The sequence below is a fragment of the Bos javanicus genome, chromosome 5, assembly GCF_032452875.1.
Source record: "Bos javanicus breed banteng chromosome 5, ARS-OSU_banteng_1.0, whole genome shotgun sequence".
Classification (NCBI taxonomy): domain Eukaryota; kingdom Metazoa; phylum Chordata; class Mammalia; order Artiodactyla; family Bovidae; genus Bos; species Bos javanicus.
In genome coordinates this window covers 91,869,270-91,888,655 of record NC_083872.1, presented here as the reverse complement: position 1 = coordinate 91,888,655, position 19,386 = coordinate 91,869,270, and the positions used below count along the sequence as shown (strand labels likewise).

The 19,386-nt window shown below is 38.4% G+C and overlaps 1 protein-coding gene across 7 annotated transcripts in view; it reads right to left on the bottom strand.

The window, feature by feature from the left end:
* PLCZ1 (phospholipase C zeta 1) overlaps nt 1–19,386 on the bottom strand; it is a 48,782-nt gene that overhangs the window by 2,443 nt on the left and 26,953 nt on the right. For 6 of the 7 annotated variants that reach the window (XM_061417714.1, XM_061417715.1, XM_061417717.1 and 3 more), the window contains 6 exons: nt 19,176–19,325; nt 18,389–18,631; nt 16,969–17,116; nt 9,901–10,017; nt 8,613–8,785; nt 2,811–2,934 (listed from right to left, as the gene is read on the bottom strand). In XM_061417714.1, the coding sequence (XP_061273698.1) occupies nt 2,811–2,934; nt 8,613–8,785; nt 9,901–10,017; nt 16,969–17,116; nt 18,389–18,631; nt 19,176–19,325 (955 nt within the window). The remainder of the gene's footprint in view (nt 1–2,810; nt 2,935–8,612; nt 8,786–9,900; nt 10,018–16,968; nt 17,117–18,388; nt 18,632–19,175; nt 19,326–19,386) is intronic. The other variant, XM_061417716.1, reaches the window with a different exon arrangement.

Here is a 19,386-nt window from a genome sequence, read left to right as displayed (position 1 = left end):
ACTAGGTAGGAATTCAGAATGCAGTCAATGCTAGTGAAAATATTAAACGAATTGACTCACATTGAAATAATGACCACCTTACCCTGCCCTAGTAGAGAAATAATTCAGTGAAGTACAGGAAACAGGTTTAAGAGTGAAATCTCTATAGACACTACAAAATGTCTGCACAAAATTCTTATACTGACTTATTCTCTGTCTTCTAACCCTGCTTGACCATACTCTTTCATATACACATAAAATCATACATAGATATATGTGAAAGTCCTTTTAGTTGTCAAAGTAAAAAAAAATAATAATAATTTGATAGTTACAAATATAGTTAAAAATCACGGGACTTCCCCGGTGGTCCAGTGGTTAAGAATCCACCTTGCAATACAGAAGACCCAGGTTCAATCCCTGTTCAGGGAACTAAGATCCCACGTGCTTTGGAGCAACGAGGCCTACCCACCACACCTAGAAAGACCAAGTGCTGCAGCTACTGAAGCCTGTATATCCCAGAGCCTGCGCCACAACTAGAGAGTCCAGCACCACAAGGAAAGATCCCACATGACGAAATGAAGATACTCCATGCTGCAGCTAACACCTGATGCAACCAAATAATTAAGTGTTTCTAAAAACTCACTTCCTTATTGTACGCAAACGTGATTGTTTTCCTCCCAGACGCTCCTGTCTTTCAATGCACTACCATCACCCTAGTAGCTAGGCGATCTCAGCACCCTTCTCGTCCGCTATCGACACTTTCAGTCCTGCCGGTCTTCCTCACGTGCATCCTCCGTTCCTTTTCTGACGGTGCAGCCCTTCTTTAAGACTTGACTTCTGCATCGTGTCGCTGTGAAACCACATCCTGACTCTCCTGTATTTCTCATCTTTCTCTCTCACACTTCTTCCTCTCTACTCTGTAGAAACGATCTCTGTGAACACTCAGTTCTTAGTGCTTTATATCCCTGTTTAAAAGTTTTAGTTTTATTCATTTTATACAGAAAAGAAAGTTTCTAATACTGTGTCATGGCTTTCATGATTTTCCATAGCCATCTCCAGAGTAAATCTCTCATTTTATCTCACAACTAATCTTTCTTAAGTATACTGTACTTGAACTTTTGTACTTTCTGCTAACATGTTTGAATTTTGTTTTCTCCATGTTTTAGCACACATATTACTTTTGCCTTAAATTCCCTTATCCTAGGGAATTCCCTAGAGGAACAGTGGTTAGGATTCAGCATGTTCTCTATCACCTGGGTTCTATCCCTGGTCAGAGAACTAAGATCCCACAAGTCTCAAAGTGTGGCCAAAAATGGAGAAAAAAGAAAGAAAGAAAATTCCCTTATCTTCAATCTCTATTAAAAAAATTCTACTCATTTGCCAAGAACCATCTTCAAATTTGCCCCTTCCATACAATTCTTTGTACTTTCTTTAAGGCACTAATGACTCTTTCGTAACAATTTCACTTACATCTCATATTCCACACTGAACTATAAACTATCTATAATAGAATTAGTTGGGGCATACATAAGAATGTAGTTAATAGAGGTTTTAAGTTTTTTGATACTTAGAATCAGGCTTTTAACATGATAGGCTCAATAATGTCTGGTGAACCAAACTGAATTTTTGTAGGTATATTCCCATGAAACCAGGGATGCAATCAAATTTCTAATGGGAGCTAAAATCACAGTATTACATAAGGGGTGCATGGAATAAATTAATGTTCTGTGCATTTAGTCATGAAGACTCAAGTAAGGGGGATGGAGAGAACAAAGGATAGGTTACTAGAAGCTTCCTGATATTAGCAGTTACCATTTCTTGACATTGCCATTTCAACTCTAACAGAAGCCAAATAAGGCAGTGAGTTACTACTAGTATCCCTTCCCGATGATAACACAGGATGAGGTAATAAAACTTTCCAAAACTTTTTTCTCTCCTTTGTTCCTAGAGGCTGAGGTGGAGGAATATTTGGGGTTTGGGAGGAGGCAAACATTGGATTTTGAGGGAATTATCACCAAAGAAGAAAAAGATAGCTCAAACTGCACCTGCTTCTCTGTCCATGCCATTCAACCTGGAGCAGATTTCCAGACTCTGAAATGAAGTCCACTATACTTTGAGAATATTCACTCAAAGAAGGTTCTGCTCTCAAAGGATCAGTTGCAAGTTCTCTTCCTGAGTGATTCTGACTATCTAACAGTCAGCCCCAAGAATCTATACTTTTCTAATGTCCTTAATGATTTCAACTTCAGAGAATAAATAACAGTGTTAGGTATTATGTAAACTGTCATGAGATGCTGGCACACTGAAAATCTCACCAAAGTCACTTCTTTCATTCCTACATTTCCCTTCTGGCAAAAATGACTGAATTATGAATCTAAATACTGTTATGAGTAGGTTTCTATGGCATATTGAGTCAGAAGCCACAGACTTTTGATCTAAAATAATTCAAGCTGTTAAGTAAAACTGTGCAACACACTATATCAGAGAAATCTTAAGCTCTTTATTTTACACAGAAGCTAGCAGCTAGATTTGAGGCAGTCAAAATATCTCTCTTAACCAGTCAAATAAGAAAACATAAAGAGGAAGTACAAATGGAAAAAACACTACTTCTTCAGGTCAGATACATTTTTGTATCTGTAATTGAAACTATATCTAACCAACATTAAGTAATTATTAAATTTTTTGCTGATATAATACTTTCATCATCTTGAACATCATGCAAAAGCTCTTATGAAAAATAAATATGTATCAAAACACTATCAATACATAATTTTTAAGCTTTCCAACATGAAGTCTAATAGACCAATCAATAAAATATATTAGGAGCTCACCATTTTTTTTAATTACACGACTCTGCTGCTTCATTTGATCATTTGGAACCCCAAAAATTTCTACAATCACTAAGGTATCAGCTTTGTTTTGATAACTGGGAGGCAACTGGATACCACTGATGAGCTGCATAAAAATAAGTAAATTCAAGAACTCAGCAGAACAAACTGTATCACTGCTAATTTTCAAAATAAAATGTTTTCCAAAAATTATGATGAACTAAGTCAAGTCCCACCAAAAAACAACATAGAAAACAAGGCAAATCTTAAATTTTAGTCCTTTTTGAGTTAAATTTCAACTTAAGTATCAAAAGATGATTACCAAATTATTCCATTTGACCCAGATGTGATTATAGTAGAATCCACATTCTCCAATAATTACAGTCGAACATATATTTTTATTCTAACAGCATTTGTTATGATTGTTATAAAACAATGTTAAAAATATTATGACCGCCCTTCTGCTTTAATACAGACTGAGCACTCTGATAACTTAAACTATTTTTAAATCTATATAGTCTATAAACAATGGAAAAAATGGAAACTATAAATATTACTTCTGAAATGTACGAAAAAGCACCACATAATTTTCTATGATAGCATTTTCTGACAATATAATTTATAAATTTGGATAAATTATCATGAATTTTTACCTTATCCATTGTTGTCTATATTATCATAAGTCACCTGAGTTTGAAAAATTAATTATTTCATATATACATATCTTAGGGATTGAATAGCAGAAAAATATTAACAAAGTGATTAATAATAATATTATTTCACCTTCTATTATTCAAGCTAATTGTTGAAGCACAGATTTATTTTACTTTAAGGAACAAAGGAAATGATGTTGTTAAAGTGCTATACTCAATATGCCAGAAAATCTAGAAAATTCAGCAGTGGCCACAGGACTGGAAAAGGTCAGTTTTCATTCCAATCCCAAAGAAAGGCAATGCCAAAGAATGCTCAAACTACCACAAAACTGCACTCATCTCACACGCTAGCAAAGTAATGCTCAAAACTCTCCAAGCCAGGCTTCAACAGTATGTGAACTGTGAACTTCTGGATGTTCAAGCTGGTTTTAGAAAAGGCAGAGGAACCAGAGATCAAATTGCCAACATCCCCTGGATCATGAAAAAGGAAGAGAGTTCCAGAAAACATCTATTTCTGCTTCATTGACTATACCAAAGCCTTTGACTGTGTGGATCACAATAAACTGTGGAAAATTCTAAAAAAGATGGGAATACCAGACCACCTGACCTGCCTCTTGAGAAACCTATATGCAGGTCAGGAAGCAACAGTTAGAACTGGACATGGAACAACAGCCTGGTTCCCAATAGGGAAAGGAGTATGTCAAGGCTATATATTGTCACCCTGTTTATTTAACTTGTATGCAGAGTACATCATGAGAAATGCTGGACTGGATGAAGCACAAGCTGGAATCAAGATTGCTGGGAGAAATATCAATAACCTCAGATATGCAGATGACACAACCCTTATGGCAGAAAGTGAAGAAGAACTAAAGAGCCTCTTGATGAAAGTGAAAGAGGAGAGTGAAGAAGTTGGCTTAAAGCTCAACATTCAGAAAACAAAGATTATGGCATCTGGTTCCATCACTTCATGGCAAATAGATGGGGAAACAGTGAGAGACTTTATTTTCTTGGGCTCCAAAATCACTGCAGATGGTGACTGCAGCCATGAAATTAAAAGATGCTTGCTCCTTGGAAGAAAAGCTATGACCAACCTAGACAGCATATTAAAAAGCAGAGACATCACTTTGCTAGCAAAGGTCCATCTAGACAAAGCTATGGTTTTTCCAGAAGTCATGTATGGATGTGAGAGTTGGACTATAAAGAAAGCTGAGCACCAAAGAATTGATGCTTTTGAACTGTGGTGTTGGAGAAGACTCTTGAGAGTCCCTTGGACAGTAAGGAGATCCAACCAGTCCATCCTAAAGGAGATCAGTCCTGGGTGTTCATTGGAAGGACTGATGTTGAAGCTGAAACTCCAATACTTTGGCCATGTGTTGCGAAGAACTGACTGATTGGAAAAGTCCCTGATGCTGGGAAAGATTGAAGTTTGGAGGAAAAGGGGACGACAGAGGATGATATGGCTGAATGGCATCATCGACTCAATGGACATGAGTTTGAGTAAACTCTGGGCATTGGTGACTGACAGGGAGGCCTGGCATGCTGCAGTCCATGGGATCGCAGAGTCGGACACGACAGCAACTGAACTGAACAAAGGGATCAAAGTCTAAATAAAAAAGAACAGCACTTGAAGTGTACTAATTTATAAAGTGTGAAAGTGAAAGTCGCTCAGTCGTGTCCAACTCTTTGGGACCCCAGGGACTATACAGCCCATGGAATTCTCTAGGCCAGAATACTGGAGTGGGTAGCCTTTCCCTTCTCCAGGCAATCTTCCCAACCCAGAGATCAAACCCATGTCTCCCGCATTGCAAGTGGATCCTTTACCAGCTGAGTCACAAGGGAAGCCCAAGAATACTGGAGTGAATAGCCTATCCCTTCTCCAGCTGATCTTCCCAACCCAGAAATCAAAGCAGGGTCACCTGCATTGCCAACAGATTCTTTACAAACTGAGCTATCACTAATGTAGAAATTGAGACATGATTTCAATTTCTGAAGATTATAATAAATAGGAACAAATAAATAACTTTGAATAAAGGGAAAAATGAAAGAAAGAAAAAAAATTAGGCCATATCCAATAAAAGTTTATTAAAAAGAAAAAAGGAGGAAAGAGAAAAGAAAAAAGTGCCAATTTGTAATTTTTCCTTTCCTACCTCCATACATAGCAGCACCCACTAGAAACCAGAGTGACTGCACAAATATTTAATGATCAGCTTGGAATTGGCCCAGCAACCCACTGTAGTATTCTTGCTTGGAGAATTCCATGGACAGAGGAGCCTAGTGGGTTACAGTCCATTGGGTCCCAAAGAGTCACACACGACAGTGACTGAACACCCACGCATCAGCTGACTATCAGCCCTCCGGGCGATATATCCTTTTCAGTAGGGAGAAGGTGTAACTCATGACAAAAAAAAAAAAAATTGCTAACTAAGTAATAATGATAATTGAATATGAGCACTTAAATAGAGTTTAAGAGATTTATTGTTCAAATAATTTGTACACTCTGATTCACAAAGCCCTTTCAGGGGCCACTGCAGAGGATGGATGTCAAGCAGACGACCCTTAGTGGTCAACCAGATAGCTCTTGCTTTCATCTGGTGGTCTTACTCAGGAGACTTTAAACTTAGGAAATTATTCCATAGTTTTTATAAACTTGAAAATAACTGATTTAATCCAAAGTTCTCTGTTTACAGATGACAAAGAGTAAACCAGAAATGTTGAATGACTTTATCAAGGAGCTAAGAAAAATAATGGCAAAACTGGGTCTTCTGATTCTCAAATCATGCTCTCCACAATTTGTGCAAGTAATCACAAACTCTCTAGAACAATCAGAAGAGGGGAAGACCCACGTGGCTATGAGAGCAGCTTCCTAGGAAAATCATTAACCCTACCTCTTTCACATCATGTCACTTAAGCCCCTTTTGGAGTATAAATAGGTGGCATTTATAAACAGTATAAAGCTGTGCATACCAGCTATCTTCCAGCTTTGCTTTTTCAAATTAACCTACATGTACTAAGCAAATACTTTGTGTCAGTGACTGTGGATAAGGATTGAACAAAACATAGTCCTTATTTTTAAAGGACTCTCGGACAAGTGGGGGGAGAAAGACAAGTATAACAAGTAAATAATTATAACTCACAGTGTGGTAAGTGCCATAATGCATGCATGTATAGGGTTTTATGGGCTTCCCTGGTGGCTCAGTGGTCAAGAATCTGCCTGCCAATGCAGGAGACATGGGTTTGATTCCTTGGCCAGGAAGACCTCCCAGAAAAGGAAATGGCAACCCACTCCAATATTCTTACCTAGGAAGTCCCTTGGAGAGGGGAGCCTGGTCAGCTACAGTCCATGGAATTGCCAAAGAGTCGGACACGACTGAGTGACTAAACAACAACATAGGGTGTCATGGAAAAACAGAAGAAAACTCCAAAAGAAATGTAACTTAGCACAGGAAAAGGTTTCCAAAGAGAAGTGACTCTGAAAGTCTTGAAAATGAGTCAGAATGCAACAGGCAGATGAAGAATGGAAGAGTAGTCCAGTCAAAGGAAATAGCATATGCAGTACCTAGAGGTGCCATTGTGGACAAAAAAAAGGCTTCCATATGGTTTTAAAATGGGTTAAAATGCTGGAAGTGGTGAGAGATGAGGCTAGAGGAGTGGGACAAAGCCAGACTAAGAAAACAATCAGGAGACAGAAATAAATATTAAGTAGACATGATCAGATTAGCCTCAGCAAAATCTCTCTTGTTGACTTGTAGAAGATGGATCAGGATGACTGAGACAGGCTACCTAAAAACCCCTTAGGAAGCCAAAGGAACAGAGGTGATGACAGGTAACAAATTCCTTTAAAAAAGGACAGCAGCAAATGACATCAGATCAAGGGAATGAATAAGAAAGATAGTTAAAGTAAGATCTACAGAAGTTAGAGACTGATAAGACATGGGACGTGAAGGAGATGTGGAAGAGAAGAATAGCTCCCAATTTTATGGCCTGAGTCAACTGAATAAATGAATTTGACTCAATACACTGAGATTTCAATAAAATAGAAGAGAGTTAACTAGGAAGGGATGTTCAGCTTTAATATTTTAAGTCTGACAGAACACTGGTAGGGATGCTAGATGGGCTATTAAAAATAAGCCTTTAGAGTCAAAAAATGAAGTCAGATTAGCAATGTGAGCACGTTTGTGGTTGAAACCATTAAAGTGTATAAAAGAACACAAAGAGAATGTTTAGTTTTAGATGAGGATTGAGAAAAAGCCTTTGGCAACATGAATATTTTAGGGGCACGTAGGGGCTACCCTGCAGAAGAGAATGGCTACCCACTCCAGTATTCTTGCCTGGAGAATCCCATAGACAGAGGAGCCTGGCAGGCTCCAGTGCATGGGGTCGCAAAAAGTTAGACACAACTGAGCAACTAAGCATGCAGGGGTTTCCCAGGTGGCTCAATAGTAAAGAAAACACCTGTCAAATCAGGAGATGTGGGTGCAATCCCTGGATTGGGAAGATTCTCTAGAGAAGGTAATGGAAACCCACCCCAGTATTCTTGTCTGGGAAATACCATGGACAGAGAAGCCTGGTGGGCTACAGTCCATGGGGCTGCAAAACAGTTAGACATGATTTAGTGACTAAATAACAACTAAAGAGGAACCCACAAATGAAAGTAAGAAAGAATTGCTTGGAGGTAGAAGGCAATGGCAACCCACTCCAGTACTCTTGCCTGGACAATCCCATGGACGGAGGAGCCTGGTAGGCTGCAGTCCATGGGGTCACACAGAGTCGGACACAACTGATGCGACTTAGCAGCAGCAGCAGCAGCAGCAGCAGCAGATTGAAAAAGAAAAGAGGAAACACACAGAAGCACATCAATGAGATTTGTGTGGATTAGGAAGGGGCCTGAAAAAGTGGCTGCTTCGTCCCAGCTATTCCCTAGAACAACTAGACATGTTCCTCTAATTAGAACAATGCAACTTTTTGAACTTTTTCATTCATGCAAAAAGGCAACAAAAAGATATGGCAAGATGCTGCAATACCATCCACCTACAGTACCTGAAAAGATTAACAGAAATTTAAAAGGTATTAAGGAAAATCAGTAGAACTAAAAATATTAATGGGTACTATCTAGCTTATATCATAACTGAAAAAAAGGTAAAAGCAATCTTACCCTTATTGTAAGTGTGAGTGGATTACTGTCTATTTGTACTTTATGTGGATTAAACTTTGTTTTTTTATCTCTTAGGAAGCGTGGTTTTAAAACATATCCAGAACAACCATTATCCAAAAATTTCCCATTTTGAAGATCCATAGGGACACCAGGGGTCTGGAAATTTAAGGCCACTATAAGGGAAAAGAGTATTTTGACCTTGTCAGGAAATGCGGGAATATCTAAAAAAACATAGTTAAACAGTTGAGTGAAACCTAATCATGGATTATATATCTTTGAACATTTTAAGAGCAAGTGTTCGCCGAATGACTCATGATGTTTAAATATTTGTTGTCACCATGTCTACATTAACAGATGAAGGTGAGTTTCAAAACTTAATCTGTAAATTATTCTACAGCTTTTGAGTTGAAAAATCAAAATGGCACATAGCACAGATTATAGAATAGCAATGTACATGTCAGATAACATTCAGGAAACATGAGAATAAAGAAAATCACTACATTAAATGCTGGGAGGGTTGACACCAATGTATCATAAACTTTCAGGTCTAAAGGGGTACTGTTATCACTTGAGGAGAAAGCAAGGAACAAGCAGAGCGATAATTGTTGTTAAAATATACAGACAACTTCATATAGCCTGGTAAACAGACACTGGTGGTATTCAGTACCACCATCTGCCCCCCACTGCCCACTCTACCATCCTGGTCCCAATTGTTCCCTCTCTACAAACCTATGGGCCTTTCCACAGTTCAGTAACAGAAGAGTTAACACTTGGCACTTTCTAACTGGTTAATCCCAATGGCATACCAGTTGATCAGTTTGGAATAAGGAGGGTCTGACAAAGATAAATAACAGAGCTCATTACTCATTTTTCAATACTATGAATTCAGAAGTGATTAAAGTACAAAAAGCACAGGTCACTTGATTTGAAGAGGCCCTTATCAAATCTTTCATGCAAAGCACTTGATCTTCACTGTCCTCTTACATTCATTTTCAGTTTCCTTTTCCCCTTCCTACATTTTCCATGCAAACTCTTCATGAATTTAACCTCCATGTCTATACCCTTACCTAGATTTATCCTATGCAACCCATTTAAGAATAAACTCAATTCTTGAAGTCAATGATTCATCATTGCTTGACTCCAAAACATCCAGGGTCAAAAATTTTTCAAAGGAAGCTCTTTTCATGAATATTTTATTAGTTCACAAAATGAACTTATTTTGTCTTATTTTTGCAAAAAAACAAACAAACAAAAATAAACCCAAAGCTCAATATTCTATATAACATACCCATTTGACAACCTACATTCCAAAATTCTTGAGGATTAAAATTAGAAGAGTCAGCTCTTAATGCTTTGGGATATACTCTGGTAATGAACCTCCTGGTGTGAAGAATAAATTCCCTGGCTGAAAAACAAATTTATTAAAATATTGTAAAATATTTCAAATAAACTACCATGTCTATATATTTATTTAATTCTACAATTTTGATGTCTACTGTCTTGGCAAAAGTATTTGCAATTCATGGAAATCAAAATAAATTCATGCTTTTGTTTCACAGTATAATTCAACTGTTATTGAAAAGTTAATAATTTATTTTACAATTTTATGTAATCATTCATTTAAAGAAAGAAACAACTGAATAACATGTTTCTTTTTCTCACATTCAAGTTAATTTCACTTTGACATAGAGCATATAAAATTCCAAAATAAAATATCATCCATAATGGTAAATAGTGCAAATTAGTTTTGAATCTTAAGTGATTTAAATAGAATAAATAGAAATGTGTAAAAAATATATGTAGACACTTAAAGAATATGTATAGGAATTGTAAACAAAATGAAACAGACTGTGTGTATATATAGGTTTGTCCCAGGTGACTCAGTGGTACAGAGTCTGCCTGCCAATGTAAGAGACTCTGGTTCAATCCTTAGATCGGGAAGATCTCCTGGAGGAGGAAATGGCAACCCACTCTAGTGTTCTTGCCTGGGAAATCCCATGGACAGAGGAGGCCATGGGGTCCCATGGCATCACAAAGAGCCGGACATGACTTAGTGACTAAACAAAAACCACCATTGGATACCCCTCAAATTTTTGAACACAGACTTCATATTTCTCCAACGTTTTTATTCTTTCAATATGTAGATCCTCTTCCCACATCTATTTCAGCTAATATGGTGAGAATCGTGGAAGAAATGGTTATTGCCTACATCCACTCTATTTCCTAGTCAAGTTTGAGCAGAATCATTGTTACTCTCATCCTAAATGCTATTCTTTTCCTAAGATGCATGGTCAGATAAAAAATTGGTTACTGAAGTTAATAGTAATTATAGTTAATTTAAGTAACTCATTTCTAGAGGCTATACTCTCCTTGAGGAAAAGTTCATTTTGAAGCTGCTCATGTATAAATGTGTTTTGTGTGTCCAACTCTTACGATTCCTTATCTAGTCCTACATTAGATGTCTACCTTTTGATAAAACATGGACTCTTCTGGGTCTTAATTATTTTCATCTACAACTTGATAAACATGAATGATCACTAAATATCCTTAATCTGATTTTGTTACTTCTGAGACTTAGAAATTAAACATGTTATGTTTTCACAAATGCGATTTATGTTTATTTTAGATAAATGAGAAAATCAAATAGAAAATAGAAGAAAACAACATATAATCTCATCTCTCTATTAATAACCCTGATAACCTCTTGATAAATATATTTCCATTCTTCTGACATAGGTATATACTTATGCTTCAATTAAATCTTATTGTTAACTCTCTTTTATAAACTTCCATTTTTGACTTACTAAGATAACATGAAAATCATTCCATTTAAATAATATTCACCTATGATATTATTTTTAGATGAATGAAAAGTATTCATATATATGAAAACTTGTTTCTGATTTTTCCTTATAATAAAATTAATGATGTTTATTATATTTTAAGAATGATGGACCTCTTTGTAGTACATCTTTGACCAATCATTATATACTAGAGCCAGGCATCTTGAAATGCGAACTCAAATGGGCCTTAGAAAGCATCAAACAAAACTAGTGGAGGTGATGGAATTCCAGTTGAGCTATTTCAAATCCAAAAAGATGATGCTGTGAAAGTGCTGCACTCAATATGCCAGCAAATCTGGAAAACTCAGCAGTGGCCACAGGACTGGAAAAGGTCAGTTTTCATTCCAATCCCAAAGAAAAGTGAAAGTGAAGTCTCTCAGTCATGTCCAACTCTTTCTGACCCCATGGATTGTAGCCTCCTCTGTCCATGGAATTTTCAAGGCAAGAGTACTGGAGTGGGCTGCCATTTCCTTCTCCAGGGGATCTTCCCAACTCAGGGATCGTACCTGGGTCTCCTGCATTGCAGGCAGACACTTTACCATCTGAGCCACCAGGGAAGTCCCAAAAAAAGGCAATGCCAAAGATTGCTCAAACTACCATACAATTGCATTCATCTCACACACTTGCAAAGTAATGCTTAAAACTCTCCAAGCCAGGCTTCAACAGTATGTGAACCGTGAAATTCCAGATATTCAAGCTGGATTTAGAAAAGGCAGAGGAACCAGAGATCAAATTGCCAACATCCGCTGGATCATTAAAAAAGCAAGAGAGTTCCAGAAAACCATCTACTTCTGCTTTATTAACTACACCAGAGCCTCCCACTGTCTGGATCACAACAAACTGTGGAAAATTTTGAAAGAGATGGGAATACCAGACCACCTTACCTGTCTCCTGAGAAATCTGTATGCAGGTCAAGAAGCAATAGTTAGAACCAGACATGGAACAACAGACTGATTACAAACTGGGAAAGGAGTAGGTCAAGGCTGTATATTGTCATCCTGCTTATTTAACTTATATGCAGAGTACATCATGAGAAATGCTGGACTGGGTGAAGCACAAGCTGGAATCAAGATTGCCAGGAGAAATATCAATAACCTCAGATATGCAGATGACACCACCCTTATGGCAGAAAGCAAAGAAGAACTAAAGAGCCTCTTGATGAAAGTGAAAGAGGAGAGTGAAAAAGTTGGCTTAAAGTTCAACATTCAGAAAACAAAGATCAAAGCATCTTGTCTCATCACTTTATGGCAAATAGATGGTGAAACAGTGGAAACAGTGAGAGACTTTATTTTCTTGGGCACTAAAATCACTGCAGATGGTGACTACAGCCATGAAATTAAAAGACGCTTGCTCCTTGGAAGAAAAGCTATGACCAACCTAGATAGCATATTAAAAAGCAGAGACAATACTTTGCCAACAAAGGTCCATCTAGACAAAGCTATGGTTTTTCCAGAAGTCATGTATGGATGTGAGAGTTGGACTATAAAGAAAGCTGAGTGCCAAAGAATTGATGCTTTTGAACTATGGTGTTGGAGAAGACTCTTGAGAGTCCCTTGGACTGCAAGAAGATCCAAACAGTCAATCCTTAAGTAAATCAACTCTGAATATTCATTGGAAGAACTGATGCTGAAGTTAGAACTCCAATATTTTGGCCACGTGAGTGAAGAGCTGACTCATTGGAAAAGACCTTGATGCAGGGAAGGACTGAAGGCAGGAGGAGAAGGGGACAACAGAGGATGAGATGGTTGGATGGCATCACCAAATTGATGAATATGAGTTTGAGCAAGCTCCGGGAGTTGGTGACGGACAGGGAGGCCTGGCATGCTTCAGTCCAGGGCGTCACAAAGAGTCGGACACAACTGAGCAACCGTACTGAACTGAACTGAACTGAGTTTTGTTTCAAGAAAAGTGCTCTATACTCTTTCCAAAGAAATGGTGATGCTATCTTTTCTGACTCTACTCAGTCCCTTTTCAAATGCTGATCTAGTGTTTAATATGATGAGAATGAGAGAATAATAACCACCTTTGCTGTGCCCAGAAGTCCCAACCGCATGAACAACAACAAAAACCATCCTATAGTTTGAAATCATGGACTCTAGTAAAGTAGGTCAAATTCAAACTCCGTTCACAATATTTCACAGTAAAAATATACTTTATATCACAATCCAACACCATACACACACACAATTGTTTTATAAAATAATACTTATGTTTCCCGCATACAATATACTCTTCTATATTCTATTATTTAGTTCTATTCCATTCTATTTTGTTATGTTACATTTCATTCTAAGAGCTACTGAATAGATTTTTGGTCACAAGCCTCAGTTTACAACAAAAACCAAAAAGTCCTAAAATATCCAGCATGTTTCTAACAGGCATTTTGAGGAGATGAGTTAAAGCATGCCTCAAAACCCTAAAGCACCGGTGGCCAGCCCAATGAGGTTAACCACCATATATATTAGAATCTGCATTTCCAAATAGCCAGGAGCTTTTCTCAAGTTTTCTTTTGCAGGTTTGGAGGTGCTGATTTTTCTGTTTCTAGATGTATGGCAAAACCAATACAATATTGTAAAGTAATTAACCTCCAATTAAAATAAATAAATTTATATTTTAAAAAAAGATAGTAGATTGCAGTTTTTAAAAAGGATATGGCAAGTCACCTTATTCTCATTGACTGTGGAGGCCCAGCATGCTGCTGCTGCTGCTGAGTCATGTCAGTCGTGTCCGACTCTGTGCAACCCCATAGACGGCAGTCCACCAGGCTCCCCAGTCCCTGGGATTCTCCAGGCAAAAACACTGGAGTGGGTTGCCATTTCCTTCTCCAATGCATGAAAGTGAAAAGTGAAGTCGCTTAGTCATGTCCGACTCTTGGCGACCCCGTGGACTGCAGCCCACCAGGCTCCTCCGTCCATGGGATTTCCCAGGCAAGAGTACTGGAGTGGGGTGCCATTGCATAGGCTGCCTCAAAATGTGCCTCAGTGGCATACTGATTATTTTGGATTAAAGTTAAGCAATGGTCAGTGCAAGAGAGACACTCTCCCTCTTTTCTTTCTCTTTCAAAACAGTAAATAAATCTCTCATGTGACAGGTACATTCCCTGTATCCGAAGGTAGGACATCCTTTCCACTAATGACAGGGAATTCAGAGCTGAGAAGCCTATAAATATAAACCTGGTGCCTTATTTAATTACAACCCCAAGCTCAAACTGTTTAGATTCTTTACTAATTTCCTGTCAGTTTCTCACACATTTGTTTCTTTGTCTGGAAAGCATAAAAGCTGCCTACTTTGGTCACTTCTTAGGGTCCCATTTCTACGAATTAATTTTGTTTCTTTTTCTCATGTCAATATGTCTGGCATCAATTTTATTACTAGTCCAGTCACAAGAACTCAGGAGGGGTAAGAGAGAAAAGATTTCCCCTACCAACAGACAATTCCTTTTTAAGTTGATAACTGTTATTTAGTCATTAAGTTATGTCTGACTCTTTTGTGACCCCATGGACTGTAGCCACCAGGCTCCTCTGTCCATGGGATTTTCCAAGAAAGAACTGGAGTGGGTTGCCATTTTCTTCTCCAGGGGATTTTCCTGACCCAGGGATGTAACCTGAGTCTCCCACTTTGGCAGCTGTATTCTTTACCGCTGAGCCACCAAGTAAGCTCCAAGTTGATGATGTCCCCCACCATGTAAGTCTGAGAACAAGGCAGAGTCCGCTTTCCATTCTTTTTCCCAGGCCTAACAGTTGTATCTCTGGCTGTACCATGTAGAGCAACGCACCTCAGATTTAGAGTCTGGAAACAATGAAAACAAGATTCAGAGACAAATGGCTCCTCTGTAGGTACACAGCCATCTGGCAGCCTGGTCTGGGTACCATTTTTACCTTCTTCTTCACTTTAGAGATGCAGCTTCCAGTCTATTTATCTCTACCTCATAGATGCCCACTTCTGCTAGTGGTAAAGAATCCTACCAATGCAGGAGACACAGGAGACATGGCTTTGATCCCTGGGTTGGGAAGATCCCATGGAGTAGGATCCCACTCCAGTATTCTTGGCTGTAAAATTCCACGGAAAGAGGAGCCTGGCAGGCTACAGTCACAAAGAGTCAGACACAACTGAGTGACTAGGCATTCATTCATTCATAGATGTCCACAAAGTTCACCCTGGCTTCAATTTTGCTGCCACAAGCCAATCAATCTCAAGGGAAATCAACCCTGAATACTCGCCGGAAGGCCTGATGCTGAAGCTGAACCTTCAGTATTTTGGTCATCTGACGTGAACAGCTGACTCATTGGAAAAGCCCCTGATGCTGGGAAAGATTGAGAGCACGAGGAGAAGAGGGTATCAGAGGATGAGATGGCTGGATGGCATCACCGATGCAATGGACATGAATTTGGGCAAACTTCAGGAGATGGTGAGGGATAGGGAGGCCTGGCATGCTGCAGTCCATGGGGTCTCAAAAGAGTCAGACACAAATGGGTGACTGAACAACAACAAGCCTTTATCATCTCCTGCCTACAGCCAGCATCACTTTTAGGCTGCTAACAGAGCATCTATTAGAAACATACAACTGTACTGTACTGTAAGTCACTTCAGTCGTGTCTGACTCTGTGCGACCCCAGAGATGGCAGCCCACCAGGCTTCCCCATCCCTGGGATTCTCAAGGCAAGAACACTGGAGTGGGTTGCCGTTTCCTTCTCCAATGCATGAAAGTGAAAAGTGAAAGTGAAAGTGAAGTCATGTCCGACTCCTAGCGACCCCATGGACTGCAGCCCACCAGGCCCCTCGGTTCACAGGATTTTCCAGGCAAGAGTACTGGAGCGGGTTGCCATTGCCTTCTCCGGTCAGTATGGTATCTCCGAATAAAGTATTATTAAGTTCAGCAGCACTTAGAAATTCAATGAATCTATGTACTAAGCATCCAATATTTAAGAAATTAAGTCAAATTGTAGAACTCTTTAGTCCCTCCTCCTGCCACACGCTTCTACTTTTCCTAGTCACTGAACTAGCACCTACAGCCTAAGCGTTTTCCTAAATGCTTGCCATACTTGCCTGTATTTTTGTTAGAGAGCAGAGAGTGCATCAGCATCACACTGTGTCTTAGTCCCCCTTTTCCACAGTCTGCAAGTTTACGCACAAGGGATCATGTAACTCCTGAGATTTCAATCTTCTGCTCACTTACAAAGTTCAAGTTTCTTGTAATTTAGCTTTGCCTACATCTGCAACCTTGTCACTCACTACTCTCTCATATAACCTGCTCACCACAGCCCCTCCCAACAAAGTGTCCAGACTGGACATTCTCAAGCAAACTTTCATGACTTAGAGAAGTAAATTAATGGTTCGGTTCTGTGAAATAAAATGTAAAGTGACCTGAGGCATATAACCCTTTTTAAAATCTGTTAAATACATTGAAATTGTATTAGAACATAGTTTTATGAACATCAGTGACCAATTTTGACATCTTAAGAGTGAATATAACTTGTTTAAACACTTCCTCTATTTGAATTATAAGAATTTACCTGCCAACTTTGTAAGTTTTCGGGCTTGGGACTCCCCAATAGAGTTGCTTTCATTAAATTGTTGATATAGATGTGAATGATGAAAACTTTTGAACTTCTCAACTTTAGTATAAATAACAAGATCAGATAGGGCCATAGATATTTTTATCTTTGTGATGCAAACAAAAAAAAAAAACAGTAATTTCACAATTTTGCACTAATCATTTGAAAAATTCTTTCTCCAATAAAGAAAATATGCTTTCAAATCAATGATTTTAGTTTTTTCATAAGATTATATCCTCAAAAACTATTTGGATTGGGTCAATGTAAATATGTTCAGTGATAATAGCACTTGATGTTACTTACCAGGCAATCTAAACCTAAAATCCCAATTTATGCAGTAAGTACTGAAGATGGCAATTATTTCTATTTCCTTTTCCCAAAGGTCTTAGTCTGGTCTCATAAATTTTACAAGTTCAGGTATTTTAGACTATTTCCAATGTGATCTAACATTTTGGAATAACTTCTGCTGTATAGTACACTATTGTACACTTTTCCAGCCCAGGATCTATATTCTCTGCACTTCTGTTAGCCTCTTCCAAAGTGTGTTTTTTTTTTTCTTTTTTCAGGAAAACATTGCCAGCCCATGCTCAATCCATGTGCTTAAGTGTCGATCATGTGGGGTGGGCGTGGCTAAGCAGACTGCATTCCCCTGGCAACAGTAACCAACTTAGGCATGTGTGCATACTTGGATCACAGCCAGCCTGCCGAGATCCAAAAGGAGTCAGCTTGGGCAGCTGAAAAGACAGGACTTTCAGATTTGAATCTGAAAGCATGTAAAACTGAAGCTTTGCAAAGGCTTGCACCCATATTAGGAAAGTGGGGCCAAAGTTGGCAGAAAGAAAATTCTGTGGACTTTGCTTAATACAACTTTAACCAATCATTCCTGAAATTAGATTCCCTTTCCTGAATGTTTCATTTCTATGGACCAGCTGAATTAATTCATATTTTACTTAAAGCAGCTGAATTAGTTTTGTATTGCTTGCAACCTTGTATACCTTCCCTTGTCGTGCTAACTTGTATACTTAAAATACTATATAATATAAGCAGTGATTTTCTTATCTTGACAGTAAGCTCTCCTTCAAGGCAGAGACATTACCCTTTGTACACGGCACAAGGTCTAATATATGAGAAGGCTTAATATGCGTTGGCTGTAGAGAAAAATAATTTACAAACAGCTAACACGGGGAAAGAGGTAACAACTTCTAAAATTTCTTTTCCACTGCTAATTTTTCCCAAAATAAATTTTAAATGATAAACTAAAGTGATTACAAGTAGGAAAAAGATGTTTTCCTCCAAAAAGTTTAAAAAATTCTCAACTAACAAAAAAATAAAACAACTTTTCAATCACTTGTAAAATTTTCACAAAACGTTGCCTCACCTTCTTTTTCCTGAAGAGTGGGATTCCGACCACCCGTTTCAACTGTTCTTCCTTTGCCAAATCATCTTGAAAATCACCCACTGGTTCTGGTTCTTTGGCACCACTTCCATCCTCCTCTTGTTCTATCTCCTCCTCTTCTTCAAATTCCTCTACCTTCCCATGCATATCAGAACCTTTCCTTTCAAGGGTTTCATGTAAGGTTCCTATTTTCTTGTTTCTAACTAATATTTTGAATTTTAATGCCTAGAGAAACAATTTGAAAAAGATACAATTATACATGTACAGGTAAATTTGTACTTGTCATGGTCATTGAAAAGTCTTTCATCATATTTTCAATTTGCCCACAGTAGTAATATATGTAGCTCCTTTTTCCATATTCCTAAAAACCTAATAGAAACCAAGAGATCTACCTGGTGGCTCAGAGGCAAAGAATCTCCCTGAAATGCAGGAGACCTAGGCTTGAACCCTGGTTGAGGCAGATTCCCTGCAGAAGGGAATGACTATCCACTCCAGTATTCTTACCTGGAGAATCCCATGGACAGAGGAGCCTGGAGGGCTACAATCTATAGGGTTGCAAAGAGTCAGATACGACTGAGCTACACTAGACTATCCTTTTTATCAAAATATATTCACCTAAATGCTCACGGGCTATTTCCTAGGAACATTGCAAAGATACACCACTATAATTAAAACTAAGCATTTTTCATTGATCTCTAGCTCAGTTTCATTGGCAATTATAATAGCAGTAGGCTTTTTCTTAGCCTAAGCTTCTCAGACAGAATATTACCTCTGGTGAAGGTAGTCTGTCTGAAAAATTATCAAGCGTATATGACAGCAAGGCATCCCCAAATGTAGCGAGCAAACTGTCGGCCATCACTTCTTGTTGGGAAGGGGAGCAGTGATTTTCTAAAGAGAGCACCACTGGGTACTCAGATGCCTAAAAAAATTAACCATTAGCACGGTTAATAGTCAAAATTCTTCAATAACTTTAATGCAAT